Source organism: Benincasa hispida, chromosome 12 (genome assembly GCF_027475165.1).
Source record: "Benincasa hispida cultivar pf3 chromosome 12, pf3_genome.v1.1, whole genome shotgun sequence".
NCBI classification, from domain to species: Eukaryota; Viridiplantae; Streptophyta; class Magnoliopsida; order Cucurbitales; family Cucurbitaceae; genus Benincasa; species Benincasa hispida.
Genome location: NC_143489.1, coordinates 59089096 through 59113795, shown reverse-complemented (window position 1 = coordinate 59113795; position 24700 = coordinate 59089096). Strand labels below are relative to the sequence as shown.

At 32.9% G+C, this 24700-nt stretch overlaps 2 protein-coding genes across 3 annotated transcripts; both read left to right on the top strand.

Moving 5' to 3' along the window:
• Window positions 1–1402: 1402 nt before the first annotated feature.
• On the top strand, window positions 1403–3770 carry LOC120067710 (guanine nucleotide-binding protein subunit gamma 2-like). Its single transcript, XM_039019257.2, has 4 exons — window positions 1403–2082; window positions 3091–3143; window positions 3268–3312; window positions 3411–3770. Exons 1-4 carry the CDS (start codon window positions 1951–1953, stop codon window positions 3493–3495), a joined length of 315 nt encoding a protein of 104 aa, XP_038875185.1. The 5' UTR covers window positions 1403–1950; the 3' UTR covers window positions 3496–3770.
• A 4841-nt stretch (window positions 3771–8611) lies between these two features.
• On the top strand, window positions 8612–15759 carry PKP-ALPHA (Pyruvate kinase family protein). 2 transcript variants are annotated; one of them, XM_090308203.1, is made up of 7 exons: window positions 8806–9204; window positions 11217–12149; window positions 12743–12833; window positions 13005–13198; window positions 14134–14255; window positions 14522–15000; window positions 15170–15759. In XM_090308203.1, exons 2-7 carry the CDS (start codon window positions 11553–11555, stop codon window positions 15469–15471), a joined length of 1785 nt encoding a protein of 594 aa, XP_090164329.1. In that variant the 5' UTR covers window positions 8806–9204; window positions 11217–11552; the 3' UTR covers window positions 15472–15759. The 2 variants fall into 2 exon arrangements, with proteins under 2 accessions (XP_038874381.1, XP_090164329.1); XM_039018453.2 differs by having other exon boundaries at window positions 8612–12149.
• The last annotated feature ends 8941 nt before the right edge of the window (window positions 15760–24700 follow it).

Sequence of the window (24700 nt, the reverse complement as noted above, 5' to 3'; positions counted from 1 at the left end):
TATGTACCCATTGAATTCTTACTTGTAACAGATTGATTCATTCATTAAAATCATTTGGCTATCATTGAGGAAGAGGTTGTCGAGAAGACACCTTTGCAAAATTTGAAATATTGGCATAGACTTTTGTTTGATATTCAAGTTATAACTCATAATCAAACTAGCTTCACAAAAGTCATGTATCACTTTTTTCAAAAAATTTTGCACAAGATAGTTCTACTCTCATATTCTAATATCTATTGTATTAATTAAAATTTCGAAGGGTAATAACCAATTACGAGATATGTGATTTGAATATCTCTGATTTTTATTGTACTAATAAAAATTGGAAAAAAAAACATTTTTGGTCTCTAGGTTGTGGATCATGTTTTTATTTGATTCCTTAGTTTGAAAATGTTATATATTTAGTTTTAAAGTTTTGAATTTGATTTCAAGTCCGTCCTTCAATTTTACTATTAACATTTAAGTTTTGTTTCAATTTAATCCCTTTAATATCAAAATTTACATTGTTAACATCGATTTTTCACTAATCGTTCACTTTTAGTTTTTAACATAAACGTCTATTAATTAGTTTAAAATGATTATGTAGAAAAAATTTAATTTTAATTTTAATAGTGATAGAAAAACGAAATTTAATTAATTATAATTCTTTTAAATTAATTAATCGACATTAATATTAAAGATAATAAGTGAGTATTTTGTAAAAAAAATAAAGTTAAAACATTTAAAAATTTATAACTAAATACCAATCTAAATCAAAATTAAGGGACAAAAGTTCCTAGTTTACAAATTTTTTATTTTTTTTTTAAGTACCATAAAATGGCACTTAATTTTTATACTTATCATGAAGACTGAGTCAATTTCTTTTAGCTCAAACCATTGAACTTCTATTGAATGCAAAAAAGTAATCATTCAATTATTTTAAGTTAAATTATAAAATATGCTCTTAAAATTTGTTATTTTTTTAAAATATATCCTTATATTTTAAAAAAATGCAACATTATTTTTGAACTTTCAAAAATATCCTTAGAGTATCAATTCTTTAAAATTTGAACGAAAATATGGATATAAAACATAGTAGGTGACATAGAACGGAAAATTGAATCACTACATCGTTTCAAGTTATCGTCAAATAATTCTAAAGAATTTATATTCTAATAGTAGTTTTGAAACGTTTACAAAAGTTAAGAGATAGTATTTAAACTTTTGAAAGTATAGAAATATTTTTTAAATAAAAATGAAAGTTTAAATGTATTTGTTGTAATTCAACATTATTTTATTTAGTTTAAAAAAAAGAAAAAGAAAAAGAGAGAATAAGCAATAAATCGAAAAAAAAATATCAATAATTCAAACAGTTGTAAAGATTTGATATTCCCCAAAAATACATCCGAAAAAAGTTTTGTTTTTTTTTTTAAAAAAAAAAAAAGAAAACCCACCTGCAGAAACCTGTTCAAAATCTTAGATGAACCCTAATTTTAGCCTCTCAAATTTCAGAGTCTTCACCCTCCCCATTCGTCCACTGTTCTTCTTCGTACTTGCTCTGTTTAATTAAATACGCTGACAAAAATGGAGCCAAAGAGAAAAAGCCATAAGCAGACAAAAAAAACTACACAGAAAAGTTGGAATTTTCTTTTTTCTTTTATAGAATATGACAAAAAATGAAAAAACTCCCTTTTTTTCTTCTCCACTCGCCTGAAAAAGGCCCAAAAGAACGCTGAATAAAACACCCCACCAAAAGAAACTGACCCTCAGCGGCTCCTCCTAACTTGTCTTCTCTTTTCTCTTTAGATCCATAACTTCCACCAAAAGGGGTTCAAGGAATTCCCATTATCGCTTCTGGGTCTTCCTTATTTTCGTCTTTAATGGCGTCTGTTTGATTTTTATTGACTTACTAGTAGAATCCAGCTCTAGGGTTTGAATTTTTTGTTCTTGTAATCGGACCACCAATCGGGTATGTCCGAATCGGCGAGCCCAATAACCCAACGGGTTCAGTCTTCTTCTTCTTCTTCTTCAATTGATACCAGAGGAAAACATAGGATTCAGGCTGAAGTAAAGCGGCTCGAGCAAGAAGCAAGGTTTCTGGAGGTTAGTTCCTTTTTTGTTCTTCTTTTCTCTTTCGTCTGAGGTTTCTAATCGTTTGTGATTTTGAATGTGTTTTGTTAAATTGTCACTTCCCAAATGTTTAGAAGTCTATTTCTGAACTTGGGAACTCGAGAAAATTTGGATTGGAGATTGAACTGTAATGTGATTGAGCTCTGTACTTCTTTTTCTAATGTTTCTGGGTGGGAAAACTGTATTGAAGTTTTGTTTTGTGCTAGTGTTCATGTTTACTTTGATTCTGTTCTGATAGTTCTAAAGGGAAACTGTCAAAATTTGTGGGGTATAGGAGTCCTCGTTTGGTACCACTGTTGTGGATGTTGATTCCCATTACATAGTTGTTGCTTGTAATGGAAATTTTGGTTGACTTGTGCTCTGGAAACTTGCTTAGAGATAACATTTAAAGACAAACAGATTATCTTTGTTCTCACAGCTGGAAAATTATGATGGTGAAATGAGAAGTGTTGGCTCAAGAGAAATCTTCTGTTTCAATCTGAAAGATTAAAATTAAGAATGATGTGCCTTGTTTTTCCTGTTCTTATATTTTGTCCATGATATTCCAAATATGTAATTCTACTCCTCTCCTGAAGGTCCCTCCTGCCTACACAAGAGTCACCATTAATGTTCAGGCTCTTAAACTTTTGAATCTAGTGGTAATTCAAAAAGGAGTTCTGTTCATATCACTGCATATTAGTAGTCACTGGACATGGACTTTGGTCAAATTGTGATGTATGATCCCACAAGTCAAAGGGAGTTTTGAGAGTAGATTAAGAAGATTAAATTTGGCTTATCTAATAGCATTCAAACTTAGAACTCCTATTTGAATCACCACTAGATTCAAAAGTTTTAAGAGCCCAAAGTTCGGTAGTCTTGATTGTGACTATATGCATGGATTCATGAAGTGGTGTGGGTTGGCAGAGTGAAAGTACATTCAAGATTGCATCAGTTCCAATTTCTATGGGGTTTAATTCTGTAGCATTGTGAATTCTAATGCAGGAAGAACTGGAACAGCTAGATAAATTGGACAAGGCATCAACAAAATGCAAAGAGTAAGCATGATAAAATTTATTTGGGATCTGCTGAATTTGAGTATCCATACAAATAAAAATAAAAATATAACTACGAAACTCTCCAATTCATTTGTGAAATTGCTGTTTTTTTTGCACCTGTCAGAATGCTGAGCAATGTGGAGACAAGACCGGACCCTCTTCTCCCACTGTAGGATTTCTTCTGTTCTCTTTAAATTCATTGCTTTGTCTTCAACAACAGAGCTTAAAAATTCTTCTTTCTCTGTCTCTGTTTTTGGTTGGTTGCAGAACCCATGGCCCTATAAATCCTCTATGGGATCGATGGTTTGAAGGGCCGCAAGATTCTAAAGGTTGCAGATGCTGGATATTGTGATATTGTTTGGATTTCTCTTTGAATTCATAGAGATTGGGAGAATGTGATGCGATGATCATGGCTATTAATTTGAAGATTTTAACTCCCATTCCCATTTGTTATTTGCAGAGGTTTCTTCAACTTAGGTACTTTGTGAATAGTTTTTCTAAAGCAAATGTTGTATTCATTTGAAAACACTTTCCATAAAGGTATTCCATTTCACTTTGCACATTTTTTTTTGAAATATTATTGATATACAAAAAACACTTAAGAAAATGAAAGTAGAACTTTGAAAACCTGATTTGTTTTTTCAGTGTTCTTATACGACACGATTGAGTGTCTATAGATATATGACGAACATCTTTGTACAAAATATGTCTGTTTGTACAGGAAAACAGTAATTTTTTTTAGTTAATTTTATAATTTCCAATAGATTGTAATATGTTGAATTGATGATGCTTTGATATTGATTGGAATAGGTAAAATATGTTTGAAGTGTTCATTTGAGGGGAAAAATCATTTCAAGAGTTGGACGTATGCAAATGTAAATACGATCAAGTAGAGGGGTATATGAATAAATCGAGTCCATATCTAAATGAGAGAGATCTTGAGGATATATAAAAGTGACTAATAAAGACATGAAAGAGTTTGTAGTTACTATCCATATCATTATGCCGTCCTAACTAGGGATGAAAACGGTTCAGTTTGGTGGTTAAATCGAACCGAATTTTCTAATATGTGAAATGATGCGGTTCGATTCAGTTCGATTTTGGTATTTTTTAAAAATCTATGTTTTATTTCTTTTTTAATTAAAGATGGTTTGGTTCGGTTTTAAATTCAGTTTTGTTCTTGGTTTTAAATTTGGTTTTACTCTTTCTTTTTTTTAAATATATAATTATATAAATAAATAAATATACATATATATAAATTAAAAAAAGTTTGGTACGGTTTTCGAAATTGAAATCGAACCGAACTGAATTAATTCGGTTTCAAATTTTCTTCAAATCGAATCGAACCACATTTTACGGTTTTTCACTGAGTTTTCGATTTGGTTTTTAGAAATGGTTCGTTTTTTGTGGTTTGAATAGTCACCCCTAATCCTAACTAGGTGTCATCTTTCTTTTAAGTGATTCAATCATACAAACTCTAGAGTTAAACATTAAAAGTGTGTTTGGTCCAAGGAATTAGGAAGTCGGAGCCACTCCTTGTTTGGTCCAAGGAGTTGGTGAGTTTCACTATTTAAAAACATCAATTTTATATCTCATTAACTTCTTACACTTAGTGCCTGGAATTTACAATTCTCTAGATTGTATAACTCCTTACTCTTCATTATTTCACTTTTTACTCCAAACATCCCCCAAAAAGTTGTTAGGATCCCTCCTAACAAGAACAATACTCAAGAATACATAACAAACTCAAGAACAATTCAGTTATAGAAGTATAGAAAAATATAATGAAATATGCAATAAACTCATTGTTGGGGTTGATGCCCTAAACTCTCGTATGATCCTATAGTTTGTAAACATCTGTATGAACAAACGCTTGTGATGTAATAATATGAGATATTTTCTTCACGGTTGTCTATGAAACATGAGATGTTTTATTTGCATTTATCACAAATCAATAAACTAAGATCTTTAGTTGTCGTTGTAACTTAAGCATGTATGTGGAGACATATAAGTGGATCATGCCTTAAGCGATAACCAAAATGGTCTGTAGTTACAAGTGTTGTGACGGGCTACAGATGGTGACAGAGACTTCACTTCACAAGGATGACCATAGGTAATATGACCTTAATATTGAGTGAGTTGGGAACTCCTGCCTTTGAGGGCGGTCCTTTGATTTGAATGGGTGTAAGTTGCTAAATTGTCGACTCAAACCTACCATTTTGGGGATTCGTCTGATTGTGGAGCTGGGAACCCAGCTACACAATATGGCTTCGGGGTAAGTAGATAGATTGCTCCCTTAATGGCTGATTTCCAAGCTTGAACGATATAGCGCCGCACACCTTCTCAAGGCTCGGGAGATGTTCACTCATAGTAGGACTATGATGTATTGTTCATTAAAGGGATCGGTGGTACTTAAGGAGTTAGATGTAACTACAGGGGAAAAACGATAAATTGGCCCAACTATACTTACGAGCATCTATGAAGGCTTATCGTACTGTTGACTGGTTATATCCGATACACATAAATATATCTGCAATGGGAAGAATGCAACTGTCGGTCTTTAGTGGAGTGTTCGATAGTTAACGGATGACTAAAGAGTTTAGTCAGCTATTCACATACCGTTGGAGCTTCAAGTTACATGTCCATAAGATCCTCTTGGTAGCTCAATGGATTCAAGTTGAGAATCAGTTTTTGGGTCAGTTTGAAGTGTTCAAATTGACAGAAGGTAGTTTGATTATATATGATATAATTAAACTGGTTTAATTATATTTGATATAGTTGACATGATGTATAAGATACATTAATTGGAGGAATATGATATAAATATGATTTATATCAAGTAAAGGAGAAAATGACTATGGTTTAAATGTTACATATGGTGTAATATTAAAACTATAGGTTATAAAAATAATATGATAAGTTAGTTATTATATTTATTTATAATTAAAATAATTATGAGGTAATTGTGGGTGGTTTCTTTTTAACCGTGCATGAAAGTGGGAAGTTATATTCAGTTTTCATAATTGAAGGATAAAATGAAAAATGTTTTAATTTTGTAAAAAAAAATCGCTTCATTAAGTACACTACTAATCGTTTAGCTCACGAGAGACTACATGACGACCTTCAAGTGTTTGTCTAAACGATCGTGTACACGCACCATTCTCTAAACGATTGTGTAGTTTTTTAATAAACGATCGCATGGCAAGCGAACTTCACTAAACAATCAAACTTGTTTTCCTAAACGATCAAGCACCATAGTCTATACGATAGACAATATCCTTCTTCCACTTGCTTGGTCGTATAGAGCGATCGTTGTTTCCTCCATCCCTCTACCAAATTCATAACAGAGCCCACATCTCCTAGATTCACTCCGAGAATACCAAGGTTACTGAGTGGTGGTATCCGAGAGGTTACTTGTGTAGACAATCTAGACGAGAGCGAGTTGTTGCTGTCCAAGTTCTTCACGAGAGCGAGAGACCTGTGAAAGAAGTGTTCTTCAAAGGTAAGTCTTTCACTCCTTTTGTATTTAATTTCTAAAGCATATTGTAATTTGTTCTAAGATGCATAACTATTTTGTATGTTTGTGAATGTTTGTAATTTTGTCACAATGAATTTGGATCGATTGTGCTTCCGCTCGTGGATTCTTTTTGATAAGAGTTCCTTCACTCATAAACCAGGTAACAAGATAAATCCTAGCCTTTCGAGAAGGCTAGTCTCTCCCTTGATTCCTAATAAGGAAATTCCTTACTAAATTTTTCATAGCTTTCTCTAACCCTTCCCCTCTATTTATAACTAAAATTCATAACAAACTTATTATCTAATTACTTATATGCCCTTTTTATCCTCCCTACTAATATTCTACTAAATTATCCCAATATAATCCTAATAAGGAGGCTTACAATACTCCGCCCTTCAAAGACACATTATCCTCAAGGTTTGCTTACAAAATAGATCACAAAAATTGGATCTCTATCTCCCCCCTCCTCTCTCTCTCTCTCCCTCTCTCTTAAAGTAATTGAACAAATAGTGGATTCAGAGCACTAGCCTTCTCCTCAGCCTTCAATTTGGGCTTCAATTGCTTCATTTGGATTTAGCCCATTAATCAACCCATGAACCCACATTCTCCCATCAACCCCATTCTTTTCCTAATGGTTTAGGCCCACAGTTAACTTGCTATCCAAAATCAATCTTTAGCTCCCTCTTAATCAAGATCCATTGTTCATTTATTATAGAAATCATATATTGGGCCATTTCTTGTTGGGTTGGTCCAATCCTTAGCTCAACTCCATCCAACCCTAATCGTCTGCCATCTTTCCTTCCCAGCTTTTCACATGTCACTGCCCCTCCTATCGGAGACCATTGTGCTTGTTGAATAGAAGGAAATAAATGGGCATGTGATCCCAGCCCCATCCTCTTTATCTTTGGAGAACATTTGGGTTTCAAGTAATTCCCTTAGATTCCGCCCATCAAGGAATCAAAGACTCCACAATATTTCCACAAGCCTATCTTCACCCCTTGGTAGTGGTGTTTAAATTGGAAAATCTTCCCGAATGGGCTAGGCCCATAATCAATTGATTGCTTGAGCCCATACACCTTCTCTACTAATGAGCTTAAAACGACTCCAACCCATAATTAAGCTCCTTTTCTACCACTTTAATTAATGGGCCTTATTGAATTCAGTAAATTCAAGCCCACTAAGCTCCTTTTTTTCTTCTTCATGAATCTTCAAATGGTTGTCTTTCCATGTTTTCAGCATCTACCATCTGGCCCACCACTCATTTTCCCTTAAGAACTCACCTTTAACTAGGCTGTCCATTAGAAATTGATTGGGCATTTTAATGCAAATCTAGCCCATTAATTAAATCATAAGTGTTGTTGCCATTTTTTCTAGCACTTGGCCCCGATTTTCTTGGCTGATGATTTGTGCTGGATTGAGTCATTTGAAGCTTATATTCCCTCATGTTTTTTATTTCAATTTTAGAAATAAAATGGGCTTTCATTCATTTTTTTGACTTTAGCCCACAAAATAGCCCAAGAACATAAAATTTCCCATCTGCATTTGTGTTTAAAATTGAAGTTTCTCTTCTCTAATGGGATAGGCCCATAACCAATTTGCTATCCAAAATCACCCACCAGCTCACTTTTAATTAGCAGCCATTTTTCATGTATGAGAGAAATAACATAATGAGCCCATTTTCCACTTTCCTTCTTCCTCAGATTTGTACACATGTTTGGTCTATTGCTCTACTTTGGTCTATTGAAAAATCATATGTCGACTTGCACAAAACCAATTGGGCTTCTTCATGCAATTTAGGCTTATCATCCCCATGAAAATTAAATCTGCTTTTTTTTTCCCCAACAACTGGCCCCACTTTTTGATTCTTCACGTGGGCAGCAACGTGTTTTCCCTCATGTTCACGCAATTCACCCCTGCCCCAAACCACCTTCTCCAGCCACCATAGCTCGGATTCTTCTAATATATCCAGAGCCTTCGACCATTGTAGCTCGCCTGCATCTGACATGTCTACCTCTTCCCATCTCATCATCCTCCCACCAACTCCACCTGGCGTCGTCAGCAACAATTTAGTTTGTCGAGTCCATCATCATTCCATCCCATGAACCGTTGATGCCTTATTTCTCCCTCGCGGACAATCATTCTCTACCTCTTTGAGTGACAACCTCTTCTTCACCTGAGTCTTCATCTCCGGACACACAAGAAATTCTTGATATCCTTTCTCGATGATTTCTTTATAGACGTCAATCTCTGACTTGCCCATCCCCTTTTCCTTAAACTTGCAACAACCCCTTTCCAGAATATTCAAATATGGCCACCCATGTTGTCCCTATCGATAATGACCTCTCCTGACTCGATTTCTTCTTCTCTTGTAGGTTCTTCTTTCTCTTTTTCTTATTCTGATTGCCATCTCGCATTCTCATTGGTAATGTTTGTCCTCTTCTCTCTGATGCTTCTGCCTCTTTTGATATGTGTTTCCACTTCCACCAATACCTTGTCTCCGACCATCTCACCCTTTGCCGCTCGACGATGGACACAAACATTCAGGTTTCTCCTTTTCTTTCCATCATATTTATGAATATTTTCCTCCAATTCTTCCATCTTCGATTCAAATTTTTTTCTCCTTTGCTTCTATTTTCGTCCCTTGTATCTTTTTAGTAGTGGTCTGCAAAAATCTTACCCTCATGTTGTTTAACTTTCCAATCTTTTTCTATTTCTCTTCGACACCGATGGCCTCCAATAAGTACTCTGTTCGCTCTTTGCCCTGCCTTCCAGCCAGTGTGTTTCCTTTTTCCCTTCCTTATTCGGCTTCTTCAAACCTCTCATGGAATTTCCATGTTTGTGAAGGTCCATCCACCATCGAGGTTGAGCCCTTGATCTCACCCCTGAGTGTTCTACTTGAGCACCAATACCTATTGACTACCCCTGACAACATCTCAATTTTCTCGGCCATTTCTTGCGTCAAGGCTTTCAAGTCAGAAATCTCCATTCCAGCAGTAACCACTATTTCTTGGTTTTTTTTAATCATTTTCTTTTCTTCTTCTTTTCTTCTCCTTGAGTTTCTTGCAACTTCTTCTGGATTTCTCTTTCAATTTTTTCACGCTTGCAATTTGCTATCCATTTCTGCATTTGCTCCCATGTCCATGGAGTTTTTCCCCTCTTCGTTGCCTCACATTTACGATCATCAGTCCATTTACGCAGACACTCCCATGTCGATAGTTCTTCTTCCTTCATTGCCAACAATAAAATGGTATCCAAGAAAGAATAGCTCTACTACCAATTTGTTAGAATCCCTACTAACAAGAATGATACTCAGGAATACAGAATAAACTCAAGAACAACTCAGTTATAAAAATTTAGGAAAGTGTAATGAAATATGCTACAAAATTATAAACTAGGTAACAAGATAAACTCTATCCTTTCGAGAGGGCTACTTTCTCTCTTAATTCCCAATAAGAAAATTCCTTACTAAATTCTTCACACCTTTCTCTAACCCTTCTCCCCCTATCTATAACTAAAATTTATAACAAACTTACTATCTACTTACTCATATGCCCATTCTATCTTCCCTACTAATATTCCACTAAATTATCCCAATATATTCCTAATAAAGAGCCTTAATGATACACAATTTCTTTAAAATTTAGAACATTGGCATGACAATAATATATTGATTAAAATATCTAATTTTTAGAATATATATCATTTTAAACAAGAAGGAAATTAAAATGTATGCTTAAAAATGATTAGTTTGATATATTTTGCTCTCATAATTTATTATTTTTGTCATATATGTGCCTTCTTAGCATGTATTTTGGAGTGATCTTAAAATTCTTAAAATTACTTTTCTTTGATTCAAAATCATTCCAAAACATACATTTAATTATTCAAAATTAATTTAATATTTAATTTTACTTTTTTAAATGTAATTTTCATATCATCAATATTGGTATTGAATGATTAACAACATTTTTCATAGTAATTTTGAAAATTACAAAAGTGATTTTAATCTTTTTAAAATCACTTCTAATCATGCTCTTAGTACACTTAAAAGTGTTTGATCCATGTCAATCAAATGTTGGCCCGACTTTGATATTGTAGGACAATGTCTAACACATCTATTGTATTAATAAGTATTGGATACATATCCAATAATTATCAGAGTGTCCAAGCGTCATACATGAACATGCTAGCCAAAGTAAAGTGTATGTTCTTCTCAGTAAAATGTGTTTGGCTTCATAATCTCTCGAGAATTTTCTTAAAAAGCATATAAATGAGGGCAAACACATGCAAATCTTCAAAATAAGTAGGTTATGTGGTTAGAAGAATGTCAAGACTTCGAAAGTAAGCTAATTTAGATATAGTCTAGTGAATAAAATAACAATGTTAGAAAAACATACTTTTAGTATGATAAAGCTAATCCGAGCATATTTGTTTATAATATATCTTTACTTTGCTTCATTGATGGGAGCAATAATGTAATTTAAAATTCTGAATGTTTGTTGAGGTTAACAAATACTTAAAATTCGTATTGAAAAAAAGTGATTTTTTTTCAATAGGACAATTTCATGAATGGAGAATTGAGGATTTTGCCGTTAGGGTAGAAAGTAAAACTTGTAAGTTTTTTACCTAACTGTTTTCATGCATCAAACCACCAAATTAGAGAAGCCAACCATCACCGTCCACGTCATTGTTTAAAACCCAAATAAACCTCATCCGATCCCTTTAAGTCCTAAAGGTTTGAGCCGTTTTGGGCCGTCGATCTTCCGGCGGCAATTCCCAAGCCTTTCTCTTCTTCGGCATCTCCGTCTCTCTGACTCTCCCTGCATTAATCACCCTCTTCGTTTCCGAAATTCCGCCATTCCCTTTCTCCAAATTCCCCATTTCCTCTTACAATGACACAGTCTCTGCAGCTTTTCACCTCCTCCACCCGCTCTCCGGGCATTTCTCTACCCAGACGTTCCCTCTCAAAACCCTCCTCTTCCTCCGCCGCTTTCCGTTTTCCTTTCTCCTTCTCCAAATCTTCAATTAGAGCCTCTTCTTCTCCTGATCTCAATCCTCTCTCATCTTCTTCCACTTCCCAAGTCCTGGTTTCTGAAAATGGCTCCAGTTCCGGAACTGGGGTTGTGTCATCTTCTGCTACGAAGGAGTTTGTGTCTCTTGCCTCTGATTCCACCTCGATTGACGTCGATGCTGTCACCGAGGCTGAGTTAAAGGAGAATGGCTTCAGGAGCACCAGGAGGACTAAGCTCGTGTGCACTATTGGCCCTGCTAGTTGTGGATTCGAACAGCTCGAGGCGCTTGCTGTTGGCGGTATGAATGTTGCGAGGATCAATATGTGTCACGGGACTCGAGAATGGCATCGGACCGTCATTGAATACGTGCGGAGGCTCAATGACGAGAAGGGTTATGCTGTTGCTATCATGATGGATACTGAAGGGAGTGAAATTCACATGGGCGATCTCGGTGGAGCTTCTTCAGCTAAAGCGGAAGTGAGTTCTTTGGTTCATTGATCGTTTTTCATCTCATTGTCTCGTAGTTAGTCGAATTTTTGCTAATCTTTGCCCTAGGTTAATTTTTTTTTTTTAACTTGCATTCGAATACTGGGTTCTGTCTGGCTTACCCAACAGGCGGTCATGATTAAGTTCTTCTGCCCGAAACATAATCCACCAAATTTCTATATTCTTAAATCGGGTCAGGCTTCACTTTCCTTGAAACCTGGTTTTCATAAAGATGTTACCCATTTTATGTTTTAATACTAAGATGGGTCCTTTCATCAGTTAACAAGTAGTGAACTCGTGTCAAGGTTCTTAAATATATTGTTATCATAAGCTACTTGTCACGATATCTTAGCTCAATGTATAAACTTTTATCTTTGGATGAGTGAAAATGAGTTTATTGTGCACCTGTAAGTGTTCTCGAAGTGACACTTATCAATTAGCTTTGTTTTTCTAATTCTAAGTAATTATTCAGGAAGATGGCTCTACATATCTGCTATGTTACTGATATCCGACTTCGGTTTAAATAGGGCGCTGGGGAAGTAGTTGGGTGGGACATGTTTAACTGCTTGATCTGTTCTATGTAGGATGGTGAAATCTGGACGTTCAGTGTCAGAGCTTTTGATTCAACACTCCCAGAACGCACCATTAATGTGAACTATGAAGGGTTTGCAGAAGGTTACTCATTCTATCCTAAATAAAAATTTCGCTCTGGCATTTACTGAATGCATGCACAATCTAATACAGCCCTTGGAAATGGCATATGTGGATTGGATGTATCTGCGTTCATTTATGTAGTAAGTTCCATGATATTGTTGTTAATCTTAAATAACAATTGGTATTGTGTAGATGTGAGAGTGGGTGATGACCTCCTTGTTGATGGTGGAATGGTGAGGTTTGAGGTAATCGAAAAAATTGGTCCTGATGTTAAGTGCCTGTGTACTGACCCGGGACTGTTATTGCCACGGGCTAATTTGACTTTTTGGAGGGATGGACATCTAGTACGAGAACGGAATGCCATGCTCCCTACAATTTCTTCTAAGGTAGGTGCCTCCCTTTTCCTTAAACTGTCATTTCCTCGGGTACATTTCCTCGGGTAAATTGAATATATTTGTAATAGGGTCCTGTTAAAGTGTTGATATAATATTAAATTTACTCTAACTTGTCAACTTAAAGCTTTTGGATTCATTGTTAATTTAATATGTTATTTGAGTAGGAGGTTCTGTGTTTAAATCTCTATAATGTCATTTCCTTCCCAATTAAGATTGATAACCCACTTGTTGGCTTTTTTGTTAAACGGCAAATTTCTAACTTCGCAAGTGGAGTGTTAAAATATTGATATAATATTAAATTTACCATAATTTATTAGCTTAAGATTTTAGGTTAAGTAGTGATTTAACCGTTACTAGTAATTGTTTTTGTCAATTACCAACCGTAGAAAGAGTTTCAGACTAAGACAAGAGTTCAGTCATCCTGTCTTTCCATATTTTCTTGAACCTGTGTAATGTGTATGCCTAATTTTAGATCACAATGTTTTAGAAAATGCAAGCTTTAGATTGTTTTATTTATGTTATATTGTCTTAATGTCAGAAATTTTACCTAGAATTAGAAAGATTGTTGTCCGATCAGAATCTAGCAGTATGTTTTATTAGCTTAGATATTCAAACTTCTGATTTTGGCATTACGACTAACTTGAGTGTTTTCTATTTACATTACATTTGGTAGAGTAACTAGATTTATGTTGAAAGATCATGTAGAGAGAATTATAATTTACACCTTAAATTTTAGGACATGTTTAATTGGGTCAGTAGTAGTATATGTATATCATAATGTAGACTCTTTATGCAACCAAATGATTTAATTTGTTTCTGGATCAGTCTCCTTATATCTGAGGCTAACCTTTCGTGCAACCTTATGGAGCAAATTGCCCTGATAGAGTGACCTCTTTTCTTGTCTAATGCAAATTTCATGAATCCAGGATTGGTTGGATATTGATTTTGGGATTGCTGAAGGTGTTGATTTTATTGCCATATCATTTGTCAAGTCTGCTGAAGTAATCAAACATCTCAAAAGCTATATCGCTGCACGTTCTCGTGGCAGGTAAGTGGAATTGTGGTATTGTGCTGATTTGTTCTTTTACTCCATTTGGGTCTGAAGTTATGGACCTCTCATTGTTAGTTCTCGCGGATTTAGGGGAATCAAATGTAACTCAACTATGTGTTGGTATATATTATATTCTGATTTATGAGTTAGGTGCAGACAGAGTAGTTGACTATCACATTCTCTCCAATTTTGTGAATTTCATCACTAAAATGTTTATATGTGCACCTCCTAAATATTTTTGTGTTTTTAATATCGACATGCAGTGACATTTCCATCATTGCGAAAATAGAGAGTCTGGATTCCTTGAAGAACTTGGAAGAAATTATTGTAGCATCAGATGGAGCTATGGTAGCTAGAGGAGATTTAGGAGCCCAAATACCACTGGAACAGGTGCCATCAGTCCAGCAAAAGGTCGTCCAACTGTGCAGGCAACTAAATAAACCAGTTATTGTTGCTTCTCAGCTGCTTGAGTCAATGATTGAATACCCTACACCCACCAGAGCTGAAGTGGCTGATGTTTCCGAGGCGGTTAGGCAGCGATCAGATGCTCTAATGCTCTCTGGTGAGTCCGCCATGGGCCAGTACCCCGACAAGGCATTGGCTGTTTTGAGAAGTGTCAGTCTAAGAATTGAGAAGTGGTGGAGGGATGAGAAACGCCATGAACCTATGGAACTCCCAGAAGTTGGATCTTCATTCTCAGATACTATCTTAGAAGAAATCTGCAATTCGGCTGCCAAAATGGGTAATATACCTATAAAACTCGAATTTAGATCTATGTTTTTTTAGTACTATGAACACAAATAATCTCTATATCATTTCACAAAAATGGTCATTACGCTGTATAACAATGGTTTCTTGAGTTCTTGTTCCTATTGCTTATTCCAGTCTAATTGTGAGTATTGTTTCTCTAGCCAATAATTTGGAGGTGGATGCAATTTTCGTCTACACAACATCAGGCCACATGGCATCTCTCCTGTCCCGTTGCCGACCTGATTGCCCAATCTTTGCGTTTACTTCCACGACATCTGTGAGGAGACGTCTTAACTTGCAATGGGGATTGATACCCTTCCGGCTGAGCTTCTCCGACGACATGGAAAACAACCTCAACAAAACATTTTTGCTGCTTAAAGCCAGAAACTTGATCAAATCAGGTGACCTTGTAATTGCTGTCTCAGACATGTTGCAGTCTATCCAAGTTATGAATGTTCCATAAGGAAGAAGGGGCTCAGTATGTTTCCTGCTGATGTTTCATTCCTTCAAATTATTAACATAATCGAAATTTCTGGATCTGTTATTTAGTTGTTAGGAAAACCGATCGAAACAAGCTTCAGGTTTTTCGTTTAGTTGAATTCTGATTTGCTTGCTTTATTTCTTTTTATTCTCTGTAACATTTTAGGGACTATCAGATAAGTGTTCTATGAGCAAACATGGTCTACGAGCTATTTGTGTAATTTTTGTGATAACAATAAGTTATATCATGCATTTTGGCGTTTTATTTTCATTTGAGTTGAGTTGAAGCATCCTATAGACTTCAGACTTCCTAAGAATGGTGGTTTGTCATGGACTCTTATACGAAACATTCAACATTATATTGCATATTATTGAGATTCAATTCTTATATTCTGCATCATCGATGATCTTGTGATTTCAACACAAAGAACAAGAAAAAGGTTAGCTTATAATCAACATCTAAAAATAATCATTTATAACGTCGATATTAGAAAGTTTTATATAATCTTATTAGGTTTAAATACTATTCTGGTTCTTATATTTTCAAAATGATTATTTTAGTCTTCATACTTTTAATTTTGGTTCATTTTGATCTCTATATTTTTAAAATGTTTTTAATCCTTGTACTTTCAAAAAATGATCATTTTGATCCTTTCACTTTCACTTTTATTTAATTTTTAAAGGAGTAAAGTGGTCACTTTTTGAAAATACAAGTACTTTTTGTAAGTACGAGGATCAAAATAAATATTTTAAAAGTATACGTACTAAAATAAACAAAAGTAGGGATTGAAGTAGTATTTAAGCCAATTTTATCCTTTTTTACTACATATTTTTTGTTTTATTTTTTATTTTGCTCAAATCTATAATATGGCATTGGGGTTTCATTAAAAGATTATCTAAAGTGTTTTTATTAAAGTATTTTATATATACAGTGACAATCATAATTAAGATACTATACCAAGCAAGGTTTGAGACTAAAACAACTCCATTGGAAGACTACAAACGAACCTTATAGAACACGAGATTAGAAGAGATATAATCATGATCACTAAATGGTAAAAATACATGCAATATACATAGAAAACATGAAAAAGTGTTCTCTTTTTTTGTTTTTTTGGTTCTATTTTGATGTCCAACTTAGTTGTCCTGATAATGCTGTTAGGAAAAGACCAAATGAGAAGACAAGTTTTTGTAAAAGTATGTGGACAAGACCAAATGAGTCATTTAATTTATGAATAAACACATCATTAAAACTTGAAGTCAAATCATGTTTGTAATCCCAAGATCCAATTCTGTTTGCTCAACCATCAACCTTAACATATGGCTAATTTGACACTTTCATCTTCTTTTGTTCCCTAAACTGGATTTACCTTTTTGGATCTTAATTTTATTCATACTTTCATTTGTTGTTTAAATCGAAAGTTGTCTAAATATTTGTTTGATTCTTTTTAATGTTTTAGTTGATTTCGAAATCACTTTCATCCATTTTTTAAGGATGTTTGTCTTGTTCCTAAACTTAACGAATTGATTTTGCATTAATGCCAATTGAAAAATCAACTTTGAATTTACTTCAACTCTTAATTTCGACTTCGTTAATGGTTGAAAATCATTGAAGGGTAAATGATAGTGAGAAAATAAAATAAAATAAAGCTGAAGAGATTTGTTAAGTGAATGGTAGTTAAAAAATTAAAAAAAAATAATAATAAAAAAAATAAAAGCAATAATTAATATGTTGGATAAAGAACATTGGGTTGGTAGCATATATAACTGATCTACGTTCATTAAAATAAAGATGGTCGTTGAATTATTTAGATTTTTTTACAGCAATTATTTCGATATTAAATAATTGAATATTAAGTAATTTTTTAATAACAAAGACATACATATATATATACATAGAAGAAAAAATGTTGTATCAACTTTACTCTAATAATTCAATTTCATCAAATTTCACCTCAATTCTAATTCTAATTGTAATGCGATTTTTACCTTATGATAATTTTCATTTTAAAGTTCGTTAAATAAAGTATTCTCATATGCTTTTATCGAATAGAAAACATACACATATCCATGCGAGTAAAAAACTAATAAGATGTTATACTAAACATTTATTAAGATACATATTAATGGTTGGTTTGTGCATAAATCAAATTTAGTTTTCCTAAAAATTTGATAGTGTTAAAATGAGTAAGTATTCATAATGTTTACTTTTTTTTTTTTGTTCTTCTTGTAAATGAAAAATGCCTAATATTATTGTATGAACTAGAAAAAATCGTGTAGATGGTGAAAATTACAACATATAACTAAGTTTAGGATCCAATTTGATGAAATTGAAAACTTAAAAAGTAAAAGTATTGGAATAAGATTTCAGTTAAATAATACATAATGCTCACAATCTTTAAATAGGTTTTAATTATGTCTCCAGATTTTTAAAAGTTTCATTTAAAATTTGTTCTAGAAAACAAAAATGGTTCATAACATATATTTTCCATTAAAAGGAATACAAAGATGTTAGATAGTTTGTAAAAATTTGACGTCATATGTGATATTATTTATATTTATATAGAATTTTAAGAACGTTATAATCATTTATTTCATTTTAAAAAATATTGTCAAAAATTAAAATCATTTGCCTAATTAATTTTTAGACATTGACTACTATGACAATTTACATGAATAATAATTCATAAATAATAATTTAAATAATGTCATGTATGTCTTTTTATTTTTATATATTAATCATCTTGTCGATGTCTATCTTACTTTAGCAAAAGATTCTCATAAAGTATTTCGTCTAAATCAAATTTAAAAAATTAAGAACAAGTTAGAAGTTTTTTTTTCCTATTTAAAAAAAAAGGAAAAAAATGTTTTCAAATTTTCAAAATTTTAGGACATAATTAAAATCTTAAAGTGAGTAGATCATTTTGTTTAATTTAACCTATAAATTGAAAAAATATTTTCATAAATTACTTATGACATCGATAAAATAAAATAATATATCATTAAATGATGCATCAAATAGAGAATAAATAGACTACGTGATATGAGAATACTGGATTTTTTTTTTATACTTATTTGTTATGGAGATAATTAGTGAAAAAAATTCTAGTACCATGTCTCTATTTATTGCTTGTCGAAAAAGTAGTATTTAAAAATTATGTAGGGTTCATAAAATAAATGAATAATACATTAATAAATCATTTAATGACGTGTCATATAATGAATTGAATGAATAGGTACTATGGTCGTATTAATTATCTTTGATGTAGACAGCCACATGTCTAAATGCTTATGGCAATGATTTGAGGCCCTTGAAACCCATTTAATTAACTTAAATAATGGCGATTTTGTTAAATATTAAAAATAAAATACTTATAATTATTTTATTTCTTTTTCTCCCTTCATATGATCGATGTGATATTTAATTGATATATTTGGCATCTTAATGGGCCCCAAAATGCAGCTTGACCTTATAAATGGCCCACAATGACCTCTTCAAACTTATTTATAATTCTTTAAGAAAAAATAGTATTAATATTGCCCTTATAATTATAATAAATAGTTCTGGTTTTTGTATTTTGTTTTTAAAATATTTTTAAAGTTTCAAATGTTTAATAATACTTTTGCCATTAATTATGGACGCAAACCATTAATACTTCATTTTAAAAATATCCTTCAACTTTTAAAAGTTTCAATAATATCGTTAAACTTTAAAAAAAATGTTAAAAATATCTTTACCGTTAAAATATGGACAAGAATTGTTAGTACCTCGTTTCAAAAATATATTTAAATTTTCAAAAGTTGCATTAGTACTCTTAACTCTTTTTAAAAAGAAAGTTTTAAAATGACTTTATTTATTTAAAAAGTGTTTGCAGCCTATGTACCTTAATCAACAGAGATAATTTTAGAGATTGGAAGGGAATTGAAGGAGAGAAAAAAAGATAGTAAAGAAGAGAGGGAAAAAAGATATAAAATACGGAAATGTGTTAGGTGATTGAAACATAGGATAGAGGAGAAATGTAAAAGGAAGTTGATAGGTCATGTAGATAATTGGTTTCATGCATATACTAACGGTAAAAGATTTCTAATTTCTAATTTTTTTTTTTTTTTTTTTTTTTTTTAGGTTAAGAGTATTCGAATTTAAAGTTTAAAGATATTTTTACTAATGGTTTATGTAAGATAAGGATATTATTGAAGATTTTAAAAGTTCACCGCACTTTTGAAACAAAGTACTTGTGGGTTCCATCCAAAACTAATACAATAAGAATATTTTTAAATTTTCTTTTTAAAAAGTTTAAGGGTATTATTGAAGTTTTTAAAAGTTCAAGAATATTTTTAAAATTGAGTACAAAGTTTAGAGGTATTTTGCAAACGTAGTTTAGTGATGATTGATATAAGGGAGAATCCAATGTCGTATGTGCCCCTCAACTTAAAAAAAAGGGGTATTATATATATATATATATATATATATATATATTAAAATGTTTTTTAGATTAAACAAAATGAGTGTGATTTTTTTGGCTTTGATATGATTTTGTGCGTATGTGCGTTTCTTTCATCCTTGTCTAAATTTCTTTCATCCTTATCTAAATTTTTTTTAATAGTGTCAAATAAAATTTTTTTCCCTTTTTTTTTTGTTCAGACAAGGGCATAAAACCCAACCTAAACAAGACTAGAAATTAACAGATTCAACCTTTGATGGTAACCTACTCTTCTAGAGAAACTTCCATTACGCTATTAGCCCTTCTAAGGAGGTAAGGATCCCTCATCCATCGATGCAAGATCCAACCCTAACCTATACGCACTTTTTATTGAGAAAACCCCTCATATCTAGAGCCTAATAGATATCATCGGACTCTTAGGAGCCCATTAACTGGAATAGATAAAATCAAATTTGCCTCCCTCTCCATGAAAACCCTTCGAGCCTTACCAATGTTTTACTCCCTGATGCCAAGATGAAATATGTAAGGTCTAGTGCATGCACAAACTGTCCCAAGTAGTAAACTAGGATGTATTCTAAGTATCATATCCCACGAACCTGGTAAGAGATTCAATTATTTTTAAGACGATTATTTCAATGCAAAACTTAGGGTAACTAGTATAAATAAGTGAGTTTGTGGTGGGTTGCTGAATATTACAGTAAACAATAGATTACAATAGGTATTAAAGGTCAAGTTTCAACCTATAGGTAATATGCCTTGACCTATGCAACTACATCAAGTCGACATCGACCAACTATGAACAAAGAACTACTCCTATTCAATCTTGTTTCACAAGTTCTTTTAGGAGGCTAAACAGTTAATCCTATATTTTTATAGTTAACTAAATCTTTGGTTAATTTATGTAATCTCTTAGTTCTATGGTGTACTTTATGTCTAATGTTATATGACAACTTATGTCTAGGTTATTAGTCTCATATTCTTTTATGAGTTCTACTTATGTCCTAATCTTCACAGCATTAAGACTCTACTTAACGGAATGAATGAACATCCACAATAGAAGGGGATTGGATCCCAATTTCATTATTTTACAAAATTAATAAATCAGAGGATGAAAATCATTATGCATTCAACAAATTACAACATGCTATTAGGGTTTTGTAATACATACCCTTGAAGTCAAAATTTCTTCTCGAATCCTTCTCCTTGATCACAAACACTTCGAAACCCTTGGATCACAAACTCATCAAAATAGCAACCGAAATCCAATTTGGTTGAATACCACCACAACAGAAACCACTGTATTCTCTAGAGGGATGATAATAAAAAAGAGAGTTTTGTGGGCTTCTCTTAATTTTGGGAGAGGAAAGATTAAATTTGAGAGGAAGATTTTCTTCAGAGAATTGCTTGAGGAGATTGAGAGCACAAACCTTCTGTGTTAACTAGGGAAGACGATAATCTTCTTTAGGAAACTGCTCCACTTCCACGATATTGAATGAAAGAATAATGAAAGGGCGTTATTTACCTAACTCCCTCCTTTAATTAATTTAAATTTAATATTAAATTAAAAGTATTTTTAATTGAATTAATGTATATAATTATATAATAACTAAGTTACTATATAATATATATTAAACTATATGTTACATCTAATATAACATATATAACCTATAGTTTATATTATATCTAATATAATATAACCTATAGTTTGAAATTTTCTCATTAAACCTGTAGTATTTAATATGAGTCAAATTTAAATTAAATTTAACAAATAGTATTTATATGAATCATATTCATATAATTAATATTTGAATCATATTCAAATATTTATTTGTTATCAGATAAAACCTTATATTATAATGTATCAAATACATTATATTAATTATATCAAATATAATTAATTCTCTCAATAAATTTGAACAATTCAAATTAATCCAAAATTAATTGGATTCTCAATAATCCTAATTGAGCTACCGAGGGGACCTTATGAACCTATAGATTGAAGCTCAATGGTACTTGGTTAATTAATTAAACTCTTTAATTAAATTAACCAACTTCCATTAATTGTTGGTCACTTTACTAAATATCGATAGCTGCACTCTTTGCACTACAGATATATTTCTGTGTCCATTGGATATAACCAATCAATAGCACATTGTCCCTTCAAAAATTGCTTATAAGTACAATTGAGCCAGAATTATTGTTTTGCCCTTATAATTACATCTAACTCCTTAAGTACCACTGATCCCTAATAAGTCATAGTCCAACTATGACTAAACCCCTCTCGGGCCAGAAGAGGGTGTGGTGCCACATTGTCTAAGCCCCGGAATCAGCCCTTAAGGGAGTAATTTCTCTACTTTCTCTAACTATAGAGAATGAGTGAATTCCTTCTTATGAAGCTGCATTCCTAGCTCCTTTATCAAATGAATCTCCAAAATGGAAGGCATATAGAATCAGCGATACAGGCCACTTTCACCTATGCAAATCAAAGGACCGTCTTCATAGGCAGAAATTCACAACTCACTTAGGATTTAGGTCAAGTCACCTATGGTTATCTTGGTGAAATGTAAGTCTTTTCTATCAACAGTGTTAAATAACGAGATTATTCATTTCGTGATTCGATCTTATACAAACTCTTTGTATAGATCATCGTTGTTCACATGTCTTTACATGAATCAGAATCAGATCATTTGTAGCATTTTACAACAATTGTACCAACTACAAAGTGGGTCGTGCTCGTAGTGTCACCAGGATAAGGTACCCAACCTTATTCATCTACTACAAACCATTTAGGTTATTTCTTAAACATGACCCACCTGTATGTCTTCACATACATGTTTAAGTTACAGAAGATAATCTAGGATCTTAATTTTTTTTTTTTGGGTTATTGCTACTAAATTTCAAAATAAATACCTCTTATTTTATTCGATAAATAAATTGTTTGTACATTATAATTAAAAACTACAGGACCCACGAGATTTAGGGCATTAATCCCAACAGCGCTAATTGAAGGAACTCTAAATATAGAGGACCTATAAGTGGAAGTGGATCATCCAAACTTCATTATGAAAGAACATACATTCACAGTCATACTAAACAAATTATGTATTAAACTATAAATTACAACATGCTTCTTGAAATAAATACTAATGTTAGAGAGACAATACCTTTGAAGAACACTTCTTCAAGAATATCCCTCGATCAAATTCAAACGCAACGAGCAATTGGAACTCCCTCAAATAGCAACAAGTATCAACTCGATCCTCGAACAGATCTAGAGACTACCACTTGATTACCTTGGTATTCTCGGTGTGAGAATCTAGGAATGGTGGGCTCTGACTTATTTTGGTTAGAGGGAAGTGTAAACCCCGACCTATAAGTTCCCTTGATAAGCATGTTAGCCAAAAGAATGTTGTATTAAATATTTAACCAATGGAAATCTATGTGTATATATAGAAGTTATGGAGATAGGAAAGAAAAAAATATATTAAATGAGGAAGCTCATTTATTGGTTTGGATGGAGGCACTAAGTATGGGGTGACGTGGCATTTTAATCCTTGAACTCAGGAGGCGACAAGAAGATTAAAAGGAAGTGAAACTTCAAAAGCCTGGTTTCGGCAATTAGCATGAGCAAATTTAGTGAAATCAGTGCCATTTGAAAGCTGCGAGAATCTAGTTTTCAAGGTTGTCTTGCTAGAGGAAGATTGTAGGAGGAGAAGAACAAAAAAGTGAAGAATTTGCAGAAGAGGCAGAATCTCGGATTAATCAGGGCTCGAGGAGAAGATTGGAAGCTCCAGGACAAAATATAAGGAATATTCGACTGAAATTTTAAGGTAAGAAATTAACTTAATTATAAACAAGTTTGTAGAAGGAAGTTTCTTGAAAAGAGTTCTGGATTTTGAGTTATGAATTTTTGAATTTGAAACAGAGAATCTGTGCAGAAGCAGACAACTGCTTGGGAAGAACAAGCAAACAGCTCACCGTAGAGAGCGAGAGCGAGATAAAGGGCATGAGAATCTCGCTCAAGATTATAATCTCGCTAATTTTGTGTTGAAGATCTCACTCAAGAAGGAAATCTCGTTGGAATTTAGTCTGAATCTTGCTGGTAAGGTGAGTATTGCTAGGATGAAAGTTTGCTAGGAAAAGCTTGATCTCGCTCATGAGGATCTCACACATGATGAGGATCTCGCTCATGAGGATGAATTCACTCATGATGATTATCTCGCTAGTAATGCTGTCTGTGTTGATGAAAGTTCCATTAGTAAATAAACTATTTGAGGTATTTTTGCTAAAAATTCTAGGTAGTTTAACCGGTAATTATGTCCTTTTAGGCCAAGAAGAGCTAGGAGAGGCACATAAACCGTTAAGAGCCCCGACGAGCTGTGAGTGACTAAGTGAACTTAATGTTTTTAATACTTATGCATATAAGGTCAAGTAAGTTACAGTAATGTTAATGATGAATTTATATTCCCTCAAGCAACAAATGGTTGAAGAATAGCTTAACGTATGTTCCCCTGCTTGTATATGTGTAACACAGGCCAAGGTATATGGTGAAATCATTACAAAAGTTAAGTTTCTAATGTTGAAATATGCTTCCTAGAGGAAGGCTATGATAGAATGAGTTCTTGTGTAAATGACATGCAGAGAAATTTAATTTGATGCTATGAAATAACCCGATACTAAAAGACATGGAGAAGGTATCTGGGTAATAGTACCTAAGGTATTGACGGTGCTTAGAAAACTCCACTTGCACGTAGGTAGTTCTAAATGAGA